The sequence below is a fragment of the Saimiri boliviensis genome, chromosome 3 (assembly GCF_048565385.1).
Source record: "Saimiri boliviensis isolate mSaiBol1 chromosome 3, mSaiBol1.pri, whole genome shotgun sequence".
NCBI lineage: Eukaryota > Metazoa > Chordata > Mammalia > Primates > Cebidae > Saimiri > Saimiri boliviensis.
Genome location: NC_133451.1, coordinates 19441800 through 19466090, shown reverse-complemented (window position 1 = coordinate 19466090; position 24291 = coordinate 19441800). Strand labels below are relative to the sequence as shown.

At 35.7% G+C, this 24291-nt stretch overlaps 1 protein-coding gene across 2 annotated transcripts in view; it reads right to left on the bottom strand.

The window, feature by feature from the left end:
- The window catches only part of SLIT2 (slit guidance ligand 2), a 377295-nt gene that overhangs the window by 156892 nt on the left and 196112 nt on the right, over positions 1 to 24291 (bottom strand). For both annotated transcript variants that reach the window (XM_003927471.4, XM_003927474.4), the window contains exon 5: positions 4169 to 4240. In XM_003927471.4, the coding sequence (XP_003927520.1) occupies positions 4169 to 4240 (72 nt within the window). The remainder of the gene's footprint in view (positions 1 to 4168; positions 4241 to 24291) is intronic.

Below are 24291 nucleotides of genomic sequence, written 5' to 3'. Positions count from 1 at the left end.
ATGTTTAAGAGCAAGATAAATGTCCATCTGTTTAGAATAGTTCTCGTGTGACTTGCCTGGAGGAAGGTGAATGAGATCTGCTAATCTGCAAAATTTCCACAGCATCAATTTCATATCACTGGGATACTGCCTTGAGCATATTTAGTCAATCCACAAGATTAAAGCAAATGCTTTTAGTGAAAATCTTGTGAACACTGGAATTTGCTCTAAGGCTTAATATGGTAAATCCCCTAAACCTGTTACAGTGCATCAGACTGGGCTTTTACACAGTGCCATACAAAGTATGGCCTCGATGCAGCTAAGGTACATACTCCTGAGCAGCTTCTTTTAACTCTGAACAGTAGCCACGACAGCATCATGCAGGGTTTTTCCACTTGTAAATGTACATACTGGTGTGATAAATGCGATGAAGTACCTTCTTCTTATACCAAATATCAACTTTCAAATGTACATACTGGCGTGATAAATGGAAATGAGTACCTTCTTCTTACACCAAATACTGACAATATTAATAATGCTAACATTAATGGAAATGTATTAAGTCATGACAGTGACTTATGGTCACCAGTTTCATAATAATATCAATGAAAATGTACCCTCAGTTTTAATATATTTTACCAGATAGCCTTTGTAAGTTTTAATGATAAAACTAAACTTCATACAAAGCCCCATAATATCGGAACTTTTTTTTGAACAGTGTAGTTTGAACTATTTTTTTAGTTCTAGAAAATGCCTTTTCCTATAAACTTTTCATAATATTGCAGCTGTCGTTCTAATTCATACAATAGCCTATACATTCATTGTGATATTTTAATATTTCTCTCACTGTCTTTCACATTAAATGGCAGGGAATAAATTGTTCTTTTGATCACCATCATTCAATACCCACAAAGTTTCTGAAGCCCCTTTTCTTCTGTAGGAACATAACCCTCCAAAGGTGAAATAACATAGATACTGCAATACTAGGCTCCTCCTACATTCAGATCCCTATAATTCTTACCACTGCTGTTATTCAGGATACACACCACTTTGCCTTTAAAAAAAAGGGGCAGCTGGGCACGGTGGCTCACCGCTGTAATCCCAGCACTTTAGAAGGTCAACACAAGTGGATAATTTGAGGTCAGGAGTTCAACACCAGCCTGTGCAGCATGGTGAAACCCCATCTCTACTGAAAATACAAAAATTAGCTGGGTGTGTTGGCGGGCACCTGTAATCCCAGCTACTCAGGAGGCCAAGGCTGGAGAATCGCTTGAACCTGGGAGGTAAAGGTTGCAGTGAGCCTAGATTGTTCCACTGCACTCCAACCTGGGTGACAGAGCAACTGTTTCAAAAAAACAACACAACACAAAACAAAACCAACTGGAGGGTGCGCACCTTCCATCCCTTACATTACACACACACACACACACACACACACACACACACTGCTTGCAATATGGTTTTAGTTTTTTTATCTAACCATTCCCTGACAACTTCAAGCGATATTTTATTTCTCTTTTATCAGCATCTACAACCTTGTTTTGTCTTGTTCACAAATCAAGGTCTTGTGTATATTCATTTAGTACTTTCTAGTATATTTTCTTTTTCTATTTTGTAACTTCAGGTCAAAGTGATCCATAATAAAATAGTCATATCTAGTCAGTATTGCTAATCACTTCATGTTCTACTTTCCTGTCTCCTTACAATGCATTTTTCAGGGTTCGCTTTTGGCAGTTGGTTAGTCAAATACTTACAAATGAAATGCTATATTTTCATAGCATTTTACTGTTTTAAAAGGTCTTTCATATATCTTCTTTTCCTAATAGCCATACAAAACCCAACTATTGTTTACTTTGTAAAAGTAAAAATTGGCCAGGTGCAATGGCTCAAGCCTGTAATCCCAGCACTTTTAGGAGGTCGAGGCAGGTGGATCACCTGAGGTCAGGAGTTTCAAGACCACTCTGGACAATGTGGTGAAACCTTGTCTCTATTAAAATACAAAATTTATCTGGGTGGGGTGGTGGGCACCTGTAATCCCAGCTATTAGGGAGGCAAAAGCAGGAAAATCACTTGAACCCAGGAGACAGAGTTTGCAGTGAGCCAAAATCTAGATCATGCCACTGCATTTCAGCCTGGGTAACAGAGCAAGATCGTCTTAAAAAAAAAAAAAAAGAAAAAAAGAAAAAAAAAGTAGCTGAGCATGGTGAAGGGCACCTATAATACCAGCTCCTTGGGAGGCTGAGGCAGGAGAATTGCTTGAACCCAGGAGGCAGAGGTTGCAGTGAGCCAAGATTGTGCCACTGCATTCCAGCCTGGGTGACAAAGTGATACTCTGTCTCAAAAAAAAAGAAAAAAAAAAAAAAAAAAAAAAAGTAAAACTTAATGAAGCAGAATAATTGGCTCATATCTACAAGTCCAAAAAATAACAAAATGTTCTGAGACTCCAGTCTTAAACTCATCTAACTGCATAAATGGTATTAAAAATATTTAAAATTTGTGGAAAAATTATGCCTCGCAGGGGGAAAGATTTGAGAACTTTGCTAAATCAACATTTCCTTAGATAGGGCATTGACTAGCATCTTTTATCTCTAAGTAAACTTTTAAAATCACATGTTTTAAGGATAAATACAAAATCTATAAAGAAGAATCTCATCATGACTGGTCCCTGCTTCCACACATATCCTTAAATGTGGGAGAAAGGCCACTTGCTGACTTGGATTCCCTGAATATCTTTACTAAGAAGATTAAAAGCCACCTGTTTTAAGGAATTAGAGGTAATACTATTGTAAGATTGCAAATAGCATTACTAAGGGATGGTCAACTGTAGTTATTGCTGTACTTTTATAGCTAAGTGATGGCAACTTCAGTAAGTGCTACATAGGGATTCTTAATGCTGTTCTGGCCAGTTAGATTTAAACACCTTCTATCAATGAGTCTACCTGAAGACTTCAGGAAGCCCTAACTGGCAAAGATAAAAAGAAAGCAAATAAAATCCTATTAAATTATGCACCCCAAAAAACCTAAAGTCATGGTTTTAATGGCTTTATACATTTATGCCTTAGAAGGTTGTAGCTTTGAGGTTTTTCCTGTACATTAAGAAAGTACAATAAAAAAAAAATCATTTACATTAAGGAGAAGACATAGAAACCAAAATCTGTAGCTTTATAAACAGTTGTCTTCTTTGACAAGGGAAAACATCTGTCTTACTTTTGCTACTGAAAAAAAAATAGCATTGGATCCAACCATGGAGAATTTAGAATATAAGTTAATTCTTGAAAAAGTGCCTGCCCTGTTTATTACTAGCTAAGAAATATTAAATTCCTGACAGTTAATCTCAGCACACAGGGGCTTTTCTTTCCTACATTCCAAACTAACGTAAAAGCTAAGAAAAACATTTATGCCCTGCCATGCATAGTCTATAAAAACCCATCACTTTTAGAAGCTAATACTGTATTTTAAAATTTAGTGAGATATACATCGATATTATGATTGTCATTGAGATCTTAAATCTGATATGTACCTTTAGAAATATAGGCACTTTAAAAAATGCCTATAATTGAAACACCAGACCGAAGGTTTATCAAAGGAAAATACAGAAATGCACTTTTATTTTTTTAAGGGAGGCTATAAGTATATTCTTTCATGAGGATATGAGGGAAAACGTAAGAAAAACATTCACACAAAGGGAAAGATATAATTTTGTCATTCTCATGGTTTTGGCATTTAATGAAAATGGTGATCATAAAACTCCAGAAAAGCCTGTAGCTTTAGGCTACAGGTGTCTCCAAAAAGAAAATACTATCTACTCTTTCCAGAAAATAATAGACCATATTCTGCATTTCTAATAAACACCAACAGCAACTAAAAATGTAGTTACTCAAGTAAGCTGACAGAAAAATTAGGAAAAAAATCACAAATATCTGTTAATCAAATCACTTCTTAGGTTTCAAAAGATTAATCACAAGGATTAAATAATAAATGTAATGATGACTTTTTTCTAGGCATCTTCTAAATGAGTATCTCGTCAAACAGTTTGTGAAAACAATTTACAACTTACTGTTACAAGGTTTCCTAAGCAAACATAAATATAAACAGGGCTTTCACCATTTCTTTCTGACACCTTATTTAATATAAAATTGACTTTGAAAATAGATTATAAAACACTATAAATTTAAAAATATATACTTACAAATTTTTAATGTCAACTGCCCCACGGAAAGCCTTCCTTGGGATTGCCTGAATTTGGTTTTCACTGAGATCACTAAAAACAACAACAAAAAGTATCAAGTTAGAAAATATTATTTACAGTTTATTTTAATCCAAATATTTGACAAGTTATAGGACACCAGAAAGAAAAAAAAACCCTAAAAGAATCATAATTAAATTCATAGCCTTATATGCCATTTCTAATATAAATATTTTATATTTCTAATACAAATTAAAAAAGTTGGAATAATGGCTTCTTGAAGTAAGTTTCTAGATCTTTAATTTTATAAGAAACTGTAAATATAGCACTTGCAAATTTAAGAGTCACTCCATATCTGTGTAATAAAATCATTTCTTTAAAACATGGTCAATTGTTCATAATTCAGTGTCAGGTTATTCTCAGGTTTTAGTAGTTTATATCACTGGCATAACTTATAACATATGTAGAAAAGCAGCCTACTTAATTTCCCTGAGTGGGTAAAAACTGATAAACCCTGAACAGTATGCTTAAGTTTTCATAGCACTTCTAGTAATCTTGAAAATGGAGCACGGAAGAACTGGCCCCACAATAAAACCCACAATTTATGCATAAAATATTAATAGCAGGTTGATATAAAACCTTCTTTAAATAATCTATTATAATCAGAAACATAGACTGTCTATATTTGCATTTTAATTTAAGAAATACATTTTAATCACAGGAAAAACCACTCTGAGTTGGAAAGAACAGTTTGTAAAAATCACTCATCTCATAAAATGGATCATTATTTTTCCTTGTGAGAATTCCAATGTAATTCTATGAGCTAACATAGTATTATTAGCCTTAATGAGTAGAATATAAATATCCATGCAAGAAATGTCAATGAAAGCAGAAAATTCTCATCTAGTTTTAAGTAACATTACCACACAGCAGAGTTGAAATAGTAAACAAAATAAATTATGAAAGCAACAATATCAGAATGAAAATTACCTTTAAAATTCTAAAACAACTGATTCTCACAAAGAAATATGAAGTTACTAACCACAGGTGCCTGTCAGATGAAAATAAAGCCATTTTCCAATATGAGGAGGCATATTGGACGGATTCATCCACCTCCTCCTCTCCCCCACTGCTGCTTACGATCTGAATTTCTTGTTCATACACTTGTGGTTGTACAATAGAGAGAGAACTGGCAGATACAGAGATTTAGTGTGTGGTCTTGACCTTACTAGCACCAAGTTTTAAGCAAAGAAGATTTGCATTTATATCTTAACATTCTCAATGATCAAATAAAAAAAAAAGTTTGCTAAGCAATTTGTAAAAAAATAAATACCAGTCTATTTAAAGAGTAAAGGTCTGTAGCACAACAAATTATTTAAAACAATAAATTTACAAAATATGCTCATGTAGGAGTTAAGGCAGCCATCCACTTCCTAAGTGATGCAGCATGTTACTGCTTTCAATAGTTTCAGTATGTCCCTAAGAGTAATAATCCTTCATTTCCTTAAAAATTGCTTATTTCTCCAGTTTGCCATTGATTTAGACTTCCTTCCTTCCTTTGTTTAATTACATCAAGTTAAGAATATTTAACAACATATATTTCAAAGCCTTGATGACAGAAACACTGTTCAGAGAAGGCTACAGAACAAAGAGAAAACAAAGATATAGAGGAGACACAAAAATAAGAAAGTAATAAGAAATGAGGAGGAAAAAATTGCATTCCAGAAAATTTGAATCTATCTACAATGCCTCCTGAAAACCATTTAGTAGCGTTTCTACTGTTACGTCTTCACCAATTCCATGTTTTGAATCTCATATTATTTTCCACTTCTAAGACAAAAAAAAAATGCCTCGAAGAGTATGTAGATGAATAAAAATGTCAGAAGTGTTTGCTCCAGACCTCGCCTGCTCCTGCAGGGACTGGGAAGTACCTATAGCCTCAGTTCTGCTCAGTCCCTAGGCACAGTTTTGTCTTACAGTCACGGAAGTCGAGTAGGCTGGGCAAAAGTCTGGGAGATGATTTTAGGTGGTTTGTAGAAAAAACAGTGAAAAGCACAGTCAGAATGTCATTCCTTCCAAATTTGATTTTAGTCCTTCAAATTACCTTTGACAGAATTGGAGAGCATCAAATAGCTGTATCCTTCAAATACAATTTTTTTTCTTTTTGCAAAACTGTGAGAGTGTTCTGTTCAGTACCTCTTTATCCTCTGAAGGCTAATGGTTTGTGTGTGGCTGTCCCCTGAGTAAATGGCTCCACAGGCCACACTATGGGGTCTCAGCTCTGGTGCAAAGGATTAATTATGGATCCCAGACACCTTCAGTTAAGTGGGCCATGTGCACTCACGACAGGAGGAAGAAATTAACACATTTTTAGTACCTACTATATGCAATAGTTGCTTTTTAAGCAGAAATTATTACCTTACTTAAACTATATTTCCTTTATTCCTCATAACTCCCTTATAAAATAGATATTGTTACTTGGTTTTACAGGAAAGGAAACAGAGCTTCAGAGATGTTCGGTGTTTGTGCTAAACAATGAGACAAATTGTTCAAGTAAATATGTAGAAAACATAGGTAAATATTTAGCCAAGATTTCAGGATTTCTAAAGATGATTCCAGGGGCTACTTAATCTCAACATGTCCTTCCTGTGGTCTGGAATTTAGAAAGCTTTCTCCTATCTCAACCTAGCCTCTAACTTAATGTCATTTGCAAAATGACATTAGATTATGTTTTAACAATGATCTATATTTTCTCTATATAGTCATCTGAGGGTTAGCAGTTATCTCAATCCAACATATTGTTATTTAATATCCACTATATGTTGCAAGGGCTACCGAGTTAGATAAGGCCAATTTCCTGTCTTCAGAAATTTTCAAATTGAGTAAAGAAGATGAGGGGAATAGCCAAACAGAAGGATGAATAATGTAAATTCCAAGAAAAAAAATATTGAGAGTCAAAAAAGCAAGAAAGCACTTGGAATAAGAACAAAAAGATCATGTGAATGTGTCAACATACAAAGGCAGACAGGCAGGGGCGGAACAGCACTTCCAATGACATAAACAGCAAAAACCAGGCAGAAAGATAGGTACACACTGAAGTTTTTATGTGAGTAGCTGCGGTCTGGTTTCCTAAGAGGGTACAACATATGCAGTGGAAGAAGAGGAGAAGGGGTGGGAAGGGCAAATCAGTGGTGTGCTGAGACATTGCTGACAGCCGTGTATTGTTCTGTAAACGGTGTGGAATAAGCACAATGAGTCAGAACTACTGAGTCAGTGAGATAGACCTGCCAAGGGAGGAGTCTGTAATTATATCACCAGCTAATAGAGTGTAACAGTGTGTTTCAGAGCAAGGAAATGGCTTCATTGGAGTTGATTTTTAGGAAGATTAATCTGGAAATTGAGTTTCAGACTTTTTCATACCAACTGGGGAATTTATACTCATTTCAGCAGACAATGATATGGAGAGGAAGGTGATGGTTGGGAGGAGGAGATGGGTTCTTCCTCAGATTAACTAAATTGGCAGTGGAATTTAGGATGTATACATTGGGTGAAACGTTCAAGTTTTGTTATATTGAATTTGGAAGAACAGATAAAGACTTATATGATAGCTGGGGAAAGGACAGTAAGAATTTCAAGCAACCATCAACCCGCAATTCATCGCTTCCTTACTCTGGGACAGTTAGTATATGAGGCATCTCTGCATTATAAATAGAAAAATAGAGAAGATCAATAATGACATTAGTAATGTATGAAGAAACAAAACTTAGAAGCAGATTGCATAGGGAGATGGACTGGGTAAGGGACAGAGAGGTTACAGGAGTAACTTTGAAGTTAGATTAACCATTGATGAAGTTGGGAAATCAAAAGAGCAGTTTGGAGTGCTGATTATGATTTGGTTTTGAACATTTTTAAAATCCAGTTGGAGATTTGTTTTTGAGGAGAATGAGGATAGTTTATGGTAAGTAAATTATGAGTGGTATCTGAGAAAGGTAATCAAGGAGACAGGTAAAAGACGAAGCAGTCATTGGTGGCTTGTTTGACCCAGGCCACCTTCCAAATAAATTCAGATCTTATGTGAAACTTGTTTAAAACTGATTAAGCTTGGTAGTTTTCAGCTGTCAATGCTGGGGAAAGAGGTGGCAGGTGGTGGGTGGCAGGAATTTAAGGAGGGAGGCAGCTTGCCAGAGCAATTGAGAACACTGACTTCAGGGCCAGACCATCTGAGATTAAATTCAAGCTCTACCATTTATTAGTCATGTGACCTTGGGTTGCACTGCTTACCATCACTGTGCCTTAGTTTCTTCATCTATAAAACAAAACTATAGTAGTTCCTGTTTCATAGGATTGTTAGGTGGATTCAATGAGTTTATACCTTTTAAATGCTCAAAAATGACTTGGCACATAGTAGGGACTACAGAGGTGATGGTTTCATACATGTTATAATTGTTCTACTTGGAGACACTTTTATGTGGCCCTGAGAGTACCAGCTAAATTCCCCAAAGATCACTGTAGTCTACGTGAGACATTTCTGATGGGAGTATACTGTTCTGTGAACTGTGCAGAATGAGCAAAATGAGTCAGAACTACTGAGTCAGTGGGATGGAGTTTGTGATAATATCACTGGGTAATAGAGTGTAAAAATGTGTTTCAGGGGAAGTAAATGGCTATATTGGGGTTGATTTTTAGAAAGATTAATCTGGAAATTGAGTTTCAGAGCAGGTAGGGAAAATGGGTAGAGAGGTGTTATCAGGCAGTGTGTCAGAGAGTCAGTGGGTCTCCAGTAAAGTAGGCAATGTTTTTAGAAAACACTACATAATAAAGTTAGGAGTTAGTCTCTGGCGCAAATATAAAATCTTCAGTAGAAGTTAACGTGGGTGTCATCTCTGGGAGAACTTAGAGTTATTCAAGTTTGCTGAGTTAGCAAGTAACAATGGAAAAGCCTTTGTAAAGGAGGAGCATGCTAATGATACAGAGGATACTGGGGACTTAGGATTGAAGACAAGAAAACTAGGTTTGTTTTGTTAAGAGGGTACTACAAATGCTCAGGCATGATAATATGGAATTTTCAATAGAAATTAAAAATATTGAGCATCTTAAACTTGAAAACTCAGTTTATTCATTTGTCAATATTACAGAGAAATGAGGGGAGCTGGAAAGACTTCCCCATTCTGAAGCTCATCCCAAAGAAAAGATATGAAGAAGGGTGAATATAAGCATTCTGAAATGGAAAAGATGTTACATTCTTGGTATTGGACCAACTGGAAAGATACAGGCCTCCCAAAGCCAAGTCTGAGAAGTGTCTTACTACCTAGTCATGAAACAACGGAATTTCCTGTTTTAGACCGCCCCCTTCTACTAGATCCAATCCATTCCCCAAACCACCCCCGCACCATCTCCAATCAAGTCCCTTTCTCCATTCTCCACTGCCATGGTCACTGGTAGAAACTTCATCAACACTCTTCATCGATGACTGAGACTCCAAACTGATCTCCCTGCTTTGACTTATGATTCCTTCCAAAGTGTCTCCCACACTGGCACTGGAATTGTATTTCCAAATTTAAAGTTATATCAAAACACTTCTTCCCAATGCCTTCCTGTCTCAGTTAAGAAGACACCATCCATACCAACATTCAGACCAAAAACTCTGGAGTTCTCACTGACTTATCACAGTCTTCTACAACCTGCATCCAAACCACTAGCAAATCCTCTCAACTCTATTTTAAAAATGTATCCAGAATCTGACCTACCTGCACCTCTTGTCTCCGGATCACACCTACCATCTCATCTTGTCTGAGTTACCTAATAGTCTCCTAACCATATCTCTGCTTCTGCCCTTGCCCTCCTAGAGGCTTATCTTGTCAGATTTCTAATGAAAATTTTAGATATCTTACCTCATTACAAAGGAAAGCGCCAAGTGTCATAAAGGTTTACAAATTCCTCCCAAAATTTGGTCAACACAGCCATTTTGACCTTATCTCTTTTTACCCTTCCCTTCACCATCTCTATTTCAGCTACATTGGCCTCCTTAATGCTACCTGAAAACTCTCATTCTCTTACTTCAGGTCCTTCCTTGATACCTGCTGTGAAACTATTTCCACCTCATTCCTTCACTCATGAATTTCATGCCCCCTTAATTCACCTTTTATATGATCGTATTCCAAACTGTTCAGCTTTTGCATGTTCTTTTTTTTGCATCAAGTAACTACTTCTTATCACCATGAGATGCAGAGTTACACACTGTTCAAGACGAAGACCAACTCCTCAGCTGAGCCCAATGCTAAAATCTCAATAACTTATCAACTAGGTGATGTTGTCAAGGTACTAAGCTTCTCTCTCAATTTGCTTATCTGTAAGATGAACTCATATAAATATCTCTTAGAATTGTTTTGCCTAGTTACAAATAAGGTTTGTATTAATAATATAAATTAGCATTACATCATTAGATAATAAAATTATTGCATAATTATTTCATTTCTGGGGAGTTGCTTGTTCCCTTTTTTGAACTCCTAAAGTGACTTGTGCTGTTATTTATTTTAATTTTGTAATTTAAATTGACTGTTTTAGGTTTCACATACAAGTGGTATCATGTGAAATTTGTCATTTTGTTCTTGGCTTATTTCACTTAACATGATGTGCTCCAGGTTCTAAAAAAGTTAATTTCATAGCAGAGGGTAAAATGGTAACTACCGGTGGCTGTGGTGGTTATGGGGAAGTGGGTTGGGGAGATGTTGGTCAAATAATATATATTTACAATTACATAGGAGGAATAAGTTCCAGAGACCTATTGTACAGCATGGTGCCTATAGTTAGTAACAATATATCGTATTCTTGGCAAATGCTAAGAGAGTGGATAAGTGTTCTCTGTACAGAAATGATGACAATTTGAGGGCATGATTTGTTACTCAGTTGATTTAACCATTCCACAATGTATATATACTTGAAAACATCATGTTTGCAATAAATATCTACAAATTTATGTTAATTTTTTAAATAAATAAGTTGAAAAAATAGTTTTAATTGAATTTCTTTCCTAAATAACATTCTCTCCTATTAGACAATATGATAAACAAAGGCGGGATGTTCATTCATCTTTTTTTTTTTTTTTCTTTTTTTTTTGAGAGGGAGTCTTGTTTTGTCACCCAGACTGAAGTGCAGTGGTGCAATCTTGGCTCACTACAACCTCCACCTCCCAGGTTTAAGCGATTCTCCCGCCTCAGCCACCTGAGTAGCTGGGACTACAGGTACATGCCACTAGGCTTGGCTAATTTGTTTGCATTTTTAGTAGAGACAGCGTTTCACCATGTTAGCCAGGATGGTCTCGATATCCTGACCTCATGATCCACCTGACTTGGCCTCCCAAAGTGCTGGGATTACAGGTCTGAGCTACTGCACCTGGCCTCATTCATCTTATTTCTGTAGAACTGCTGGTATGTGGTACACCTTTATCAAATGTTTGTGAAGGGAGGCAGGAAAAGAAAAAGAGAACATTTATGGCCAGGCACAGTGGTTCACGCCTACAATCTCAGCACTTTGGAAAGCTGAGTTGGGTGGATCACCTGAGGTCAGGAGTTTGAGACCAGCCTTGCCAACATGGTGAAAACCGTCTCCAGTAAAAATACAAAAATGAGCTGGGTGTGGTGGTGAGCACATGGAATATCAGTTACTCAGGAAGCTGAGGCACTAGAATCGCTTGAACGTGGAAGGCAGAGGTTGCAGTGAGCTGAAATTGTTTACCACTGCAATCCAGCCTGGGTGACAGAGCAAGACTCCATCTCAAAACAAAAAAAAAAAATTTACAAAACATGGCCACTTGCAGGATGTAAGGCCAGGGAGACTTCTGTAAAGTAGAAGTCTGTGTTTTGAAGCCTGTAACAAAATCTGGTATTATAGACATAACCAGAGGAAATCCGGAAAGAAAACTGGACTTCTGAGAGGACTTTTAATCATAATGATATCAAGGCAACACAGGCGAGGAGAATGGCAATGTTTTATAAAATGTTGGAGATAAGAAACTACAGCTCAATAAAGATATCAAAGACAGAAGTACAGATTAAAAAGTCTTTGTATGCTGGTGGGAACTGAACTGCATGCTGTATACATAAATCTCCTTTCAGGTGATATGCATCAACATATTTCAGATTTTCAGGTTATTATCCCCAAGAACGTTATGCTTAGTTTACTGAAGATTTTAATATTTGTAAATGAGAAAGTCAGCTGTGACCTTTTCTCATCCTCACTCCTATTTTCTCATTCATATATTCAAAAGCATTTATTGATAGCATAAAATTTAATGTGATCATTGCTTTATGATAATTCTGTTTCTTTCAGGGTACGTTTTTATCGCCACCTTGACTGCTGCTTCTTGATCCATATGCATCTCTCCTACATAAGTCTTTCCTCTTGCAAATCTTAGTAAAATTCTATGTAGAATAAGTACTTTGAGCATTCATTGTCAACTGCATGAATGAGTTCTTTTTAGGGATTACTGAGGCTGTTCCTCCACCAAAATTATTGCCCTGCTCCCACCACTTGAAACCTGAAGAAACTTCTAGTTCTCAGCAACCGAAGTTTTGTTCAACATAGTAATAATAAGCTGTTTCATCTGATCTCTATTATGCCTTGATCGCAGCATTTCTTGCTGTTAATAAAAAGTGTCAATAACTTACTGACAATAACTGTAAAATTCCACAGATGGAAGTGTAAAAATGTGTGCACTTTTGAACTGATTAAAAAGGTAATACTCAAAGCTAACATTTATTGAGCAGCTAGTAACTTCCAGGCAATACACTTTATTTTATTGTTTCTATAACCAAGTCAGGATGTATCCTGTTATTTTTATTTTGGAGATGAAGAACTTGGGGTTGCAGAGGTTACATTATTTACCTGTGGTCGTATAGCTAGTAAGCAGTGGAGCTGGGATTTGAGCTTTCTCTGTTGCTCTCAAACCTCATACTCTCAAGCACTGCTATACCACTTCTTACAGGAGGTAGCTTCTATAGTGGTCTGGCTCTTTGGTATTACATTTCAGTCACCCTGGAGCTGTGGTTTCAAAATGTTATTTGAATATCACTCATACAAATATCTAGGAACATTATTTTAAAAAAGACTTCTGAACGCAACTCCAGAAATATTAGGCAGAATCTCTAGGGAAGAGGTCCAGGAATCTATATTTTTAATAAGTCTGCCTGGCAACCGTTACACCCATGGTCTTTGAACCCTATGTTAGCAGTGCATTGGAACCCCTCTGATGAATAGTACCTTCTAGCTTTTGTGCGGTTTATAAACATGGCATTTATTTATTTGCATCTAGTTGGAAGTTGTAAATGCCAACAGAAAATTAAAACTAGGAAGCCCCATTAAAGCCAAGAAGGGTGTATACACTCTCTGGACAAATGAGAGAGCTGGATAAGAAAGACCACTATTTTGTAATGTGAAATTTACTATTTCACCCATTTTGAAGTGTACAGTTCCCTGGTGTTAAGTACATTAACATTGTGTGACAATCAAACTCATTCTTTTTGAGAGGAAACTTTAAACCTCCTTTTTTGAATAATGCATACTGGGGCAGGTCTGGAACAGGTAAGTTGGAATAGAAATCCTTGTCTCCACTCCACATAAACTAAAACCAGGTGACCAAATGATCTTAGTTAAGTGGTTGAGATTCTTTGACTTATGTTTCATTTTCTCTAACTAGGAAAAATAATATCAAGCACTTCTGTGTCATGGTTCCTGTGAGGATCAAATTCTCCAATCTATTCCTTGTGACGGTATGAAGTGCTTCACCAGAGCACATAAAGGCACTGGCCCATCTTACTTTCTGCACTTCCATTCATTCAGTTTAGCTCACTTCAAGAATTATTTATGAAGTCAGTATGTGCTGAACACACTTATAAACGAAAAGATAAAAATAGCCTAGTCCACGCTCCCAAGAAGTTCAGATTTGGAAAGGAAAGTAGGTAGGTAAAGTGATCATTGTGCCACCACCCTAATTAAAATAAAAATCAGTAAGAAAATATAGAAAGTCCCGAAGTAATAAAGTAGGAAATATACTCTGTTATTGCTTAAAGTTTTGCAGGTGGTAGATGAGCATCATCTTGCAAGAGTTTAAGTTCATATATACAATATCTTTAATACCTATACATTTTTTCCTTGCCAAGCCTTTGCACACGCTTCTCTCTCTGCTTGGAATATTCACATGATGTCCTTTAATTGGTTAATCCTCCTACTCATCCTTTGGGGTGGAGCTTGAACATTTTCTTTCCCAGCAATTTTCTTTGAAATATGTTAATACTGGAGTAGGCTTCCTTCCTTGCATCATGGTAGAATATTATACTCAACTGATGCCATACTGAATTGTAATCATTAGCTTCCTTGTTCACATATCCCACAGAGCTGACATTTTCCTAGGAACAGTGAAAAATTAATCATTGTATCCTCCATGCCTAATGCAGTGCCTGGTTGTAGTCAATAAATCATGAAATTAAAGTGCCCATCAATAATTAGAAAATTATACTCATAGACATTACAATTCTCAAGAAAAGTACTTATTTACCAGGTACTTGATGTCTTTCTTAGGGAATATTATATGAAAATGTCATGTGATACGCTGATAAATTAAAACAACGATGGCTTGCTCTTTGGTTCCATAAGATATGGTAGAGATAGGTTTTTTTTCATGATCCAAATATCTTTAATGAGATCAGGTAAGATAAAAGTATCAAAGTTCGAATAGTTGTGTTAATGTAAGTACCTTGAATTTTAAGTGTTAAACAATCTTTGAAAGTTTTTATTCAGCCTAAGCTATAGTCTCATTCTCAGCTTCAGCTGATGGTCTTTAAAATTCTTTATTTATCTCAATACTGTGTCCAGGGATATGTATGTGTTTCATAATTTAGTCAGCATAGCATGGATACTAACCAGGAAATAATCATTTCCTGAATACCTGACTCCATGACATTGTGTCAGGAATTGCATTACTTATTTATGAAGACACATCAAAAATGTGATGTTATTTTTCTCATCAAAATGACTGTAATATACTGAGGAAGATCAGCCATGCATATGTAAGTAAAGAGCAAACATCAACTCATGATGACATGCATGGAATGCATGTGTAAATAAAACAATGGGATTTAACAAGAGTGAGGTGGCATGCAAATCAGGAAATGCTTTTGAAAGAGGAGGGCTCTTAGGGACAGTGATGAGGATGGTCTGGTAAATACAAATGAAAAATTATTTCTATAAAGGAGACCACCATGGAAAGAAGAGACACAGGTCTGTTATGGGTTACATTGCTGGAGATGAAGGGTAAGAAAATAGTATTTTCTGCATTTAACAATTAGAAGGAAAAAAAGAGACTGTGTTGGTATTCTAAAACACTGACTAGAGGACTACTAGAGGACTGTTTCAGTTAATCTCAATAAGAGCAAAAAGTTAAGCGACACCTTCTTTTTCAAGACCTATTATAACAAAGGTTTTTAGGAATCTTTGTGCTAGAACAACTAGAGCATGATGTCTAATTGTTTCAGAATAGCAAGCATTGTTGTTTTCTGTCCCCTGAATCCAAGTTTTTCATGTCAGTATATATACTCAATTCTGACTTTGTAAAAACTTGTGGTCTGTCAACATAGCCAATCACTATGACTTCCTTCTAGTAGTATTTGTAGATTTCCACAAAAATAATTCTTGTTCATGATAAAAAAGTGTTCAACTTCAGTTGAAAAAATGCCTAGAAATAGAGACTTCATAAATACAACTGTAAAACATCAAATCTTCACGAAAAATGGCCCAGAGAGAAAAAAATATTGCAAATGACTTTAACAGCTTCATTGAGATATAATAACATATCAAAAAGTTTGCCCATGTAAACTGTGCAATTCAATGATTTTTTAGATTCTTTATGGAGTTATACAACCATCACCGTAATCTAATATTAGGAAGTTTTCCTTATCCCCCCAAAAAACTGTGTACTCATTAGCAGTACTCCCTTTTCTAACCCCCAGGTTGTAGCATGTATCTGTAGGCCATTTATTTTTACTGCTCAATAATATTCCACTGTATAAATATAACACATTTTTGTTTATCTATTCCTTGGCTGATGAATGCAGCAGACACTGTATGGCAATTTTAAAATCAATAAGCATCTCTGCTGGGGACTAGTATATTTACTATTCTCTTTGGTTCCTTTGTAGCACTTTTATACTTGGTCTAATATTTCTTAGTGTAATAAGAGTACATTTATTAGAGCATGGCTCTCAAAAAATGCCTACTGCTTTGGATGTGTCAATCATTTTTTAGATATCACACTTCTCTCAGAAGTTTTGTCTGTTCTGGTTCAACTCTACACATTAGATTATATTGTTCTTCCCTTAATTCTACCTCCATATACCCACAACAGTGCTACCGTGAATGATATATTCTTTTGATCATGCCAGCAGAATTTGAACAGACTATAGAAACACCTTTTAATTTGTTTTGGATTTGAAATTAAACTGTTTCCAAAAATGGGAATTGATGTATTTTCCTGTCATGTCTATCATATGTGTATCCATGCTAATAACAGAGCTGAATGTACATATTTCATAATATATTATACTATATATATCCTAAATGTGTATGTGTTTGTATGTATATATACATACGAGAAACAGGAGGTAGATTGGGGAATAGAGAGAGAGAGACAGACAGAGAAAAAGAGCATTTAAAAAAAAAATTGGCATGTCTTTTCTTATTTGTTCTAAAGATGTTTAAAAGGTAGAATGTAATGGTGTTGAAATACTGCATCAGCTTTTAACAAAAAAGCCAATACTGCAATGCTGCTATTTTATTGCCCACGACGGATGGTTTCCAGTTGAGTATCTCATTAACCTTAGAGTGCAATGATATAATTTTAATTATATAAATTGAAACAGCAATGTATAATACCTATATCATGTAAAAATGGATTCACTTTATGTGAAAGTGTCGAAACCGTGTTTCACTATGAAGCAATAAATTTGCTTTAGATGGCAAACCTGCCTGTAAATTTAATTACTGGTAATTTTATTTTCCTCCACGGTTTAACCTCTCTTAGAGTCTGACCGAGAATATCATAAATCTGTAATTCCATGGGTACTTTGGAAACTACTGAGTAATGATAAATGAGTATTTGCCAGATTTCAACTTCAGAAAAGCAAAGAAACATAAACGTGGACAGTAAATGAATATGTGCCAACGTGTAAATGTCATTACAGCTTAAATTCCTAATTTGATTAAAAGTATATTTATTTAATATACTTTTTGTTCCTATATACAATTAAATAATATATTTCAGGGAAAAATTATTTTCATAGGTATTTGAAGTTCCTAATAACTGAGTATATGTTAGAAAAAAATGAGTTTCACATAAAAGACAGATACTTGCCTTAGTACAAGAGAAAGACTAGTTATACATAGTATAGTCTTGCATAGAATAATCAGGTATCACACAGCATGAAACTCATGGAAGACTGGGGAGAGGGTGGATGGTGTGGGAGAAGTGTTCACCATCAGTGCTTTCTATCCTTTAGAATTCCCTACAGGGAAGCTATTTCTAAAAAAGTAAAAGGAAAACATGGTTATGATGGGTGGAAATTAGTACATTTCAATGTTAATTCAAGGTAACTTAAGATAGTATGCCATCTTGTGTACAAGGAGAGTACAGTAGGGTTTTAAGAGCCACGTCACTCAAAGCAGAGTGCCTGAATCCACAACTGGCTCTGCTACTTTCTGGCTTTATTACTTGGGTAAGCCATTCAACCTCTCTATACCTCCACCTCTTCATCTGTAAAACAGGCATAATAAAACTGCCTACCTCATGAAGTCATTGTTTGACTAGAGCTTGTGCAATACTTGGTGAGGAGCTCAGCATAGACTAAGAGTCTGAGAGATGCTAAACTTGCCAGTCCTGTGTGCAATGCTGCATGTTTCTGTTTGTTCCCTCTACTTTTGTATGAACTTGAGGGCTGGGCCTTTAACTTAGTTATATAAGAATTTCATCCCAGTTGTGTCATTTATTAGCGTTACGACCTTAAGCCAGTTTTTCTTTCTCTTTTAAACTTCTTAAAGCTTCAATTTCCTGATCTATAAATTAAGACTAACATTTAGAACACATTTCATAGGGCTGCTGGGAAAATTACATGAGATATTAAGCACAGGGCCTTAAGCATATTAATAACGTTCAATGAATGCTACATATTACCATTTTAATGTGGAAATATATACCAACAAATAAGGTTTTGGGAGATGCACTACACTTTAGGCAAAATTTTACACACCAATTATATCTATCAACGTACCATTTAAGATAAAATAGAAAACCCTTTTCACAGCTAAACATGCTATTTGTGATACTGCTGTTATTATCAATAAATACTTTAAACAATCCCAGTAAGGACTGAGCTATTTTAAGATACATCTTAAATTCAGAAAATTTAAATCCATCCTATACAGTTTCTGAATTACAATGAAGGATAATATCTGGATGTATCATAATGTTCTGAATGTAAAAAGTCATTTGATAATTTTTGAAAGGCAATCTTAAGCTAATCTTTCCACAAAATGCACAAACCACCCTTGATTATGCAGCTAGCAGATATTTTAAGGAAACTGAAGTCACATTTTCATGATATCATAATTTCTGAACTGTATGTAAAAGAGATTTGGGCACAGATATAAAAGATGAAAGGCAACTTCTGGTTTTAAATTTTTAAATGTAGTGGGCTACCCTGGGTGAGCCCTCATGAATGGAGGTCTTGGGGGTGAGCACCTGCAAACTCCAGCATCCCTGCTGCCTGCTCTGTCAGAAATGCCTCAATTCTGGCAGCAGCAGAGAGTGCTTCTCACACAGGCTGTCTGCTCTCCCAAGCACATCACCTTGATGGACAGAAGGAAAATGGCCAAAGTGCAGAGAGCACCCAACACAATATGGAAAATCAAAGAAATGGCTGAGAGCTGTGTTGGAGTAATAAAGAAAGAGATTTTCTTTTCTTACCTGGCCCATATCCTAGGAAACAAAGAAGAAAGAGAGAGAGAGAAAGGGTGATGGGGAGAAAGGGAGACTAAGTAAAAGAAAGGGAATAAGAGGAAAAAAGATAGCAAGTGCAGAACATACAACGAAGCCAACTTGTGCAAAGAAGGAAGAATCAGAGGACAGTTTTTAAAGCAGAGAGTTTTGAAACAGTCCATTATATTTCTCTGATATAATTAGTAGGAAGGTGCTTCTATTCACAAACATTGTTCTAATTGCTTCACACCTATTATTCATTTAATATTCACAACACTAAGAAGTAGCAATTGATATCTCCAAAACACAGATGGGGAAATGGAAGCTTAGAAAGATGAACACCTTTGCCCCAAGCACTTAACAAGTATTAGGGAGATACCAGTATACAGAACAAAGTCGTGGCCCTCAGGAAGCTAAACATAAAGTGACACAGGCTGGATTTGCTCTGGCTTAAAAAGATGCTCAAAGTGCGAATGAGAACAAAGTACAAATCCATTAAATATGCACATTTAACACACTATCCCTATTCATTCGCTTTGCACAATTATTTCTTTATCTTTCAGACCAAAGAGTTTTGCAATTAAAACATCTTATCAATTCTACCTTGACCATATCAGATCATATGATTTCAATGAGACAAAATTTACTTTAAGATTTTTAATGTAACTCAGATGCTTTGGTTGTTTTGCCAGCTGTCAATGTGTATTTTAACTCATCATACTTTTATTGAATCTCTTTTAATAATGTATGTGATATCATTTCACAATGCAAATTGATGGAGAACTGCATTCCAGCACTACCAACATTTCCACTTGCTTGAAACTCAATTGAGATGCCAGAATAAACCCAGACACAATTTTGCTGTGTAAGTCAATCTACTGGCCACCAAATCAATTCTGCCCAACTACTGTTCCAAAAAGGCACTTAAATCAATTTGCTACAAAGGTACTGCATAAAATGATGTATGCACAAACTCTACGTAGCTATTCTACTCTGATAATTAACCCCAGTAGATTCAAAGCTCACCTTTGAATAGAGTGCTCTGCCTCAATATATCTTTTTGAGAGATATTCACTAATAAAATAATTCCAACACATACATGCTATTTATGTGTGTATCAGTAGGAAATTAACCAACAACATATGAATATATTTCATTTTATAAGGTTTTGGAAAATTTTATATATCTTAAAACAATTCAATGTAGCTTTTTCTGACTTATAGTATTTCTTTTAGCTGCATTAGCTGGAACAAAGGAGATATCCTTTAAGCAGTTAGTAAAAACTGACGGAAATTCAAAGGAAAAAGAAGCCAGTGGATTAATTCCAAAGAAATCATAACATTAACATTGGGGAAGGAAGTATAAAGTTTCTGTTTATCCCCCACACAAAATGTTACGTTGGTCACATCACTAAGTGTAACTGAGTGACAGCTTCTGACAGTGGGATGAACTTGAGGAAGGTGTAACAGAGGTGATGCTGAGAGAGCATCAGAGGTGGAACTGGGACAACAGTGACCTCTGTCCCTGGCTAGGGCTGCTGGGCGGCTTATAATATTGGAAAAAAATAAAATAAAACCTTTAGTGGAGGTTTAAAAACAATGCGTATATATACACACCCACAAACCTGCATATTATAATCTCATTCTTCTGCTTTGACTGAATTTGCATATTGTCATTTGTGGTAAGATAGATTATTCTGAGCCAGATACTAGGGTCTCCTTTTTCCTTTTCCTTTGTTACTCAATTTAACTTTTTCTTCCTAAACATGGATTCAGGTGCTAGGACTGACTGGATCATAACTGTAAAGTACCACAGCATAACTTTTCATTGTGTTATATAGGAAGGGATATAATTCCAAGCCAAACGTTGAATTTACACTATAGCTTTTCCAAATACACCTAATGAATAAATACCTTATGCAATTCTTTATAGCATTTTGACTCACAGAAAAGCTGTCTAAAATTGGAACAGGGTGGAAAAATATACTATTTGTATTATCTGCATGGTTAAAAATAGTGTACCCAGTAGATTGAAGTTTTCCTTAATCAGAAATATTGCTAGGTGAAGTTTTTCATTAGAGTAGATCTTTAAAATTAGGATATGTTCTTGTCCATTTGGAGTAAGTCACGTGTTCTCTAGCAGAAGGTAAGGGTCTCTTCTACTTCAATGGTTTTCATTGATTGTTTTTTTCTGATATTAAAGTTTATACCATTGGAAAGGCATGAGGAATAAAATGGAATGTACTGCAAATATCTACAATGTGACAGAATACAAGGTTCCAGTATAAGAAAGACTGTAATGTTACAATGAAAAAAAAATGTAGCTCCAAACCATAGGACATCCACACGGCTAAGGCATTTGGAATAGGATTTAACATTCATTCTTGTCACAGCATTAGAGAATCTATGCAGCATTGTTCTAATTTTACTATGGAGAGACAGAAATGTGCTTGATTCTCCAATGGTTGTCTGGAGATAAAAGAAGCATTATCAAAATACCATGAAGATTCAAAGTTAATTATATTTTGATCAAGTTCAGAACATTATCAAAGGCAATTTTCCTTTACTAGGAAACAAAAGTTAATGACATTGAAAAAAAGAATGCAGGTTCTCAGTTACTAACTATGCTCTTGGTAAATTATGTTTCGAATCATGTTTTTAGTAATCCGAAAAAAAAAAAAAAAAAAAAAAAAAAAAAAAAACAACACTGAGCCGTCAATCTTGAACTCATTACAGTGGATTACACACTGTATTTTAATTTTCCTTGCGACAGTTACAAATCGAATAGTTTCAACAGTATTTTTTTCAATGTAAGTACTCCAGCTTTCAGACCTCGAGTCTTCCCCATAAAGTTTCTAATTATTAGTTAAATTCCTCAACAATCTAGTTAATACTTATACTATTGATGTTCTAGTTTGAAGCAAATCAAATTTAAATTTTTTTGTCTGTCAATTAAACAACAAATAGAATAGAACAAAACCAATACATAATTTCCAGTTTTTAAATCATTTGACTCAATTAAAACATTCAAAAATTCCCCATGGACAAAGTGTCCCCATAAGTAAAATCTAGTAAGCAGTAAGTAGAAAAATGAAACTAAGTTTCCAAATAATCCTACCTGGATTTCTTTCAGTTCCTGAGCATATAACTATTACTATTTTTATAGTAAAAATAATTACTTTATTTGAAAGCAATTGATTTAAATTTTTAATTGGTAGTAGTAGAATAATTATTTAATAATTTTGAAATGTTAGTATAACAAAAAACTAATTTTCAAGAAAAACAATGAACATTCATAATTCAATAGAAACATGAAAAACGGAAGTCCATCTAGAAATGATTGCAGTATTTTTTCCCATCACTCCTGAAGTAGAAGTAACTCTTAAAAATAATACTTTGGGGCCAAGCATGGTGGCTCACGCCTGTAATCCCAGCACTTTGGGAGGCCTAGGCAGGCCGATCACCTGAGGTCAGGAATTCAAGACCAACCTGGCCAACATGGCAAAACCCTGTCTTTACTAAAATAAAAAAAAAAAAAAAAAAAAAAATCAGGCGTAGTGGCTTACACCTGTAATCCCAGACACTTGGGAGGCTGAGGCACAAGAATTGCTTGAACCTGGAAGGCAAAGTTTGCAGTGAGCTGAGATCGCACCATTGCACTCCAGCCTGGGTGACAGAGTGAGGCTCTGTCTCAAAAAAAATATGTGCGTGTGTGTGTGTGTGTGTGTGTGTGTGTGTGTGTGTGTGTGTGAAATGAATAATGATAATACTTAGGGATGCTTTAAATTACTATAATCATTGGTTCATATAAAAGTGCAGACTTAAACAATCAGTATATTTAGTACCTTTAAACTAGGCAATATTAGCATCAATATGAGTTAAAATCTCAAAATATTTGAAAAAATATATTTCTTAAGTGTTTCAGAAACGAATGGCAAGTTAAGGAGACAGAAATAGACTGACTCATAGACTTTTTAAGACTCCAAGGATTACTATATAGATACAGGCTTGGTAAAATCCTAGCCTATTAAATCTTCATTTCCTTTTAATCAATCTTTTCTCTTTCTTCAGAATCACTTTCCACATCTTTCTACTGAGGAAAGTCTGTGAACTCCTCTAATACTACTTTCCATTCTCTGCTTTCTCCTCAAATGTCCAGTGAGTAAAGTAGCTGAAGAACTCCAATGATTCTCAATTTATTGCTAATACAAAGCAATTACTTTTGCATTCATTGAGTGTTTTCATGTGTGCACATGCGGGTGTCTTTGTTTGTGTGAGAGAAAGAGAGAGTGGCTCTTTTACATTTTACTTTTGTTCTGAAACCTCAACCTAACGAGGCCTTGACAAACACAGATACTATGGATGCCAAGCATTTCCGCTCTGTCTCCTCTCCTGCAAGCATGTGGCAGTTCCCCTGGCCTGAGTTCTCAACCAGTTTGCAATCCTTTCCCTTACATGAAACCCAGGCTATAGCCTGCTCCTACGATAAATTCTTATCTTTTAACTTCATCTTTTTCTCCTTATATCAAGAAAAGATGTAAAAATTCAAAGAAGAGCAATGTTAGAATAAGTGTTACCTTGACCAGACTTTTAACAACGCATCTTTTGAAATAAAGTTGATTCTGCTTTTACAACTCAGGGCGTCCCTCCAGAATGATCACTGCAGAGCCCAGTGAGATCCTCTGCTTCCTCCTCTAGGAAGGCAGTTGCATCTGCGTGACCCTTGTCCCTTGCTCACCAGTCTCGGGAATTCCTCAACTGTCTGCCCTGGTCCTCATCGATCCCGTTTCCCTTCCCATTTGACAAAGAAAATTGTTAAGCTTGAAAGTTGTTTCCAAGAGATTTAGGGTTTTTCATTATTAATTGCCTAAGGAAGTCAGAATCTTACGGATAAGGTGTGACTAACAAGAAAAAAAGTTGATGTTTTCCTTCTGAAGGATGGCCTGCTGAAGAATCTCGCTCCCTTTAGGCAAGCATTCATCAGGGCCACACCACTGCAGTTTCTATCCTGTTCACAATCCACATATAGCACAGATTCCTAGGTTTTGCCTTTTACATTTGCTGCTGCCTTTGTTGAGTGAAAATAATAACAATAAACCAGATCC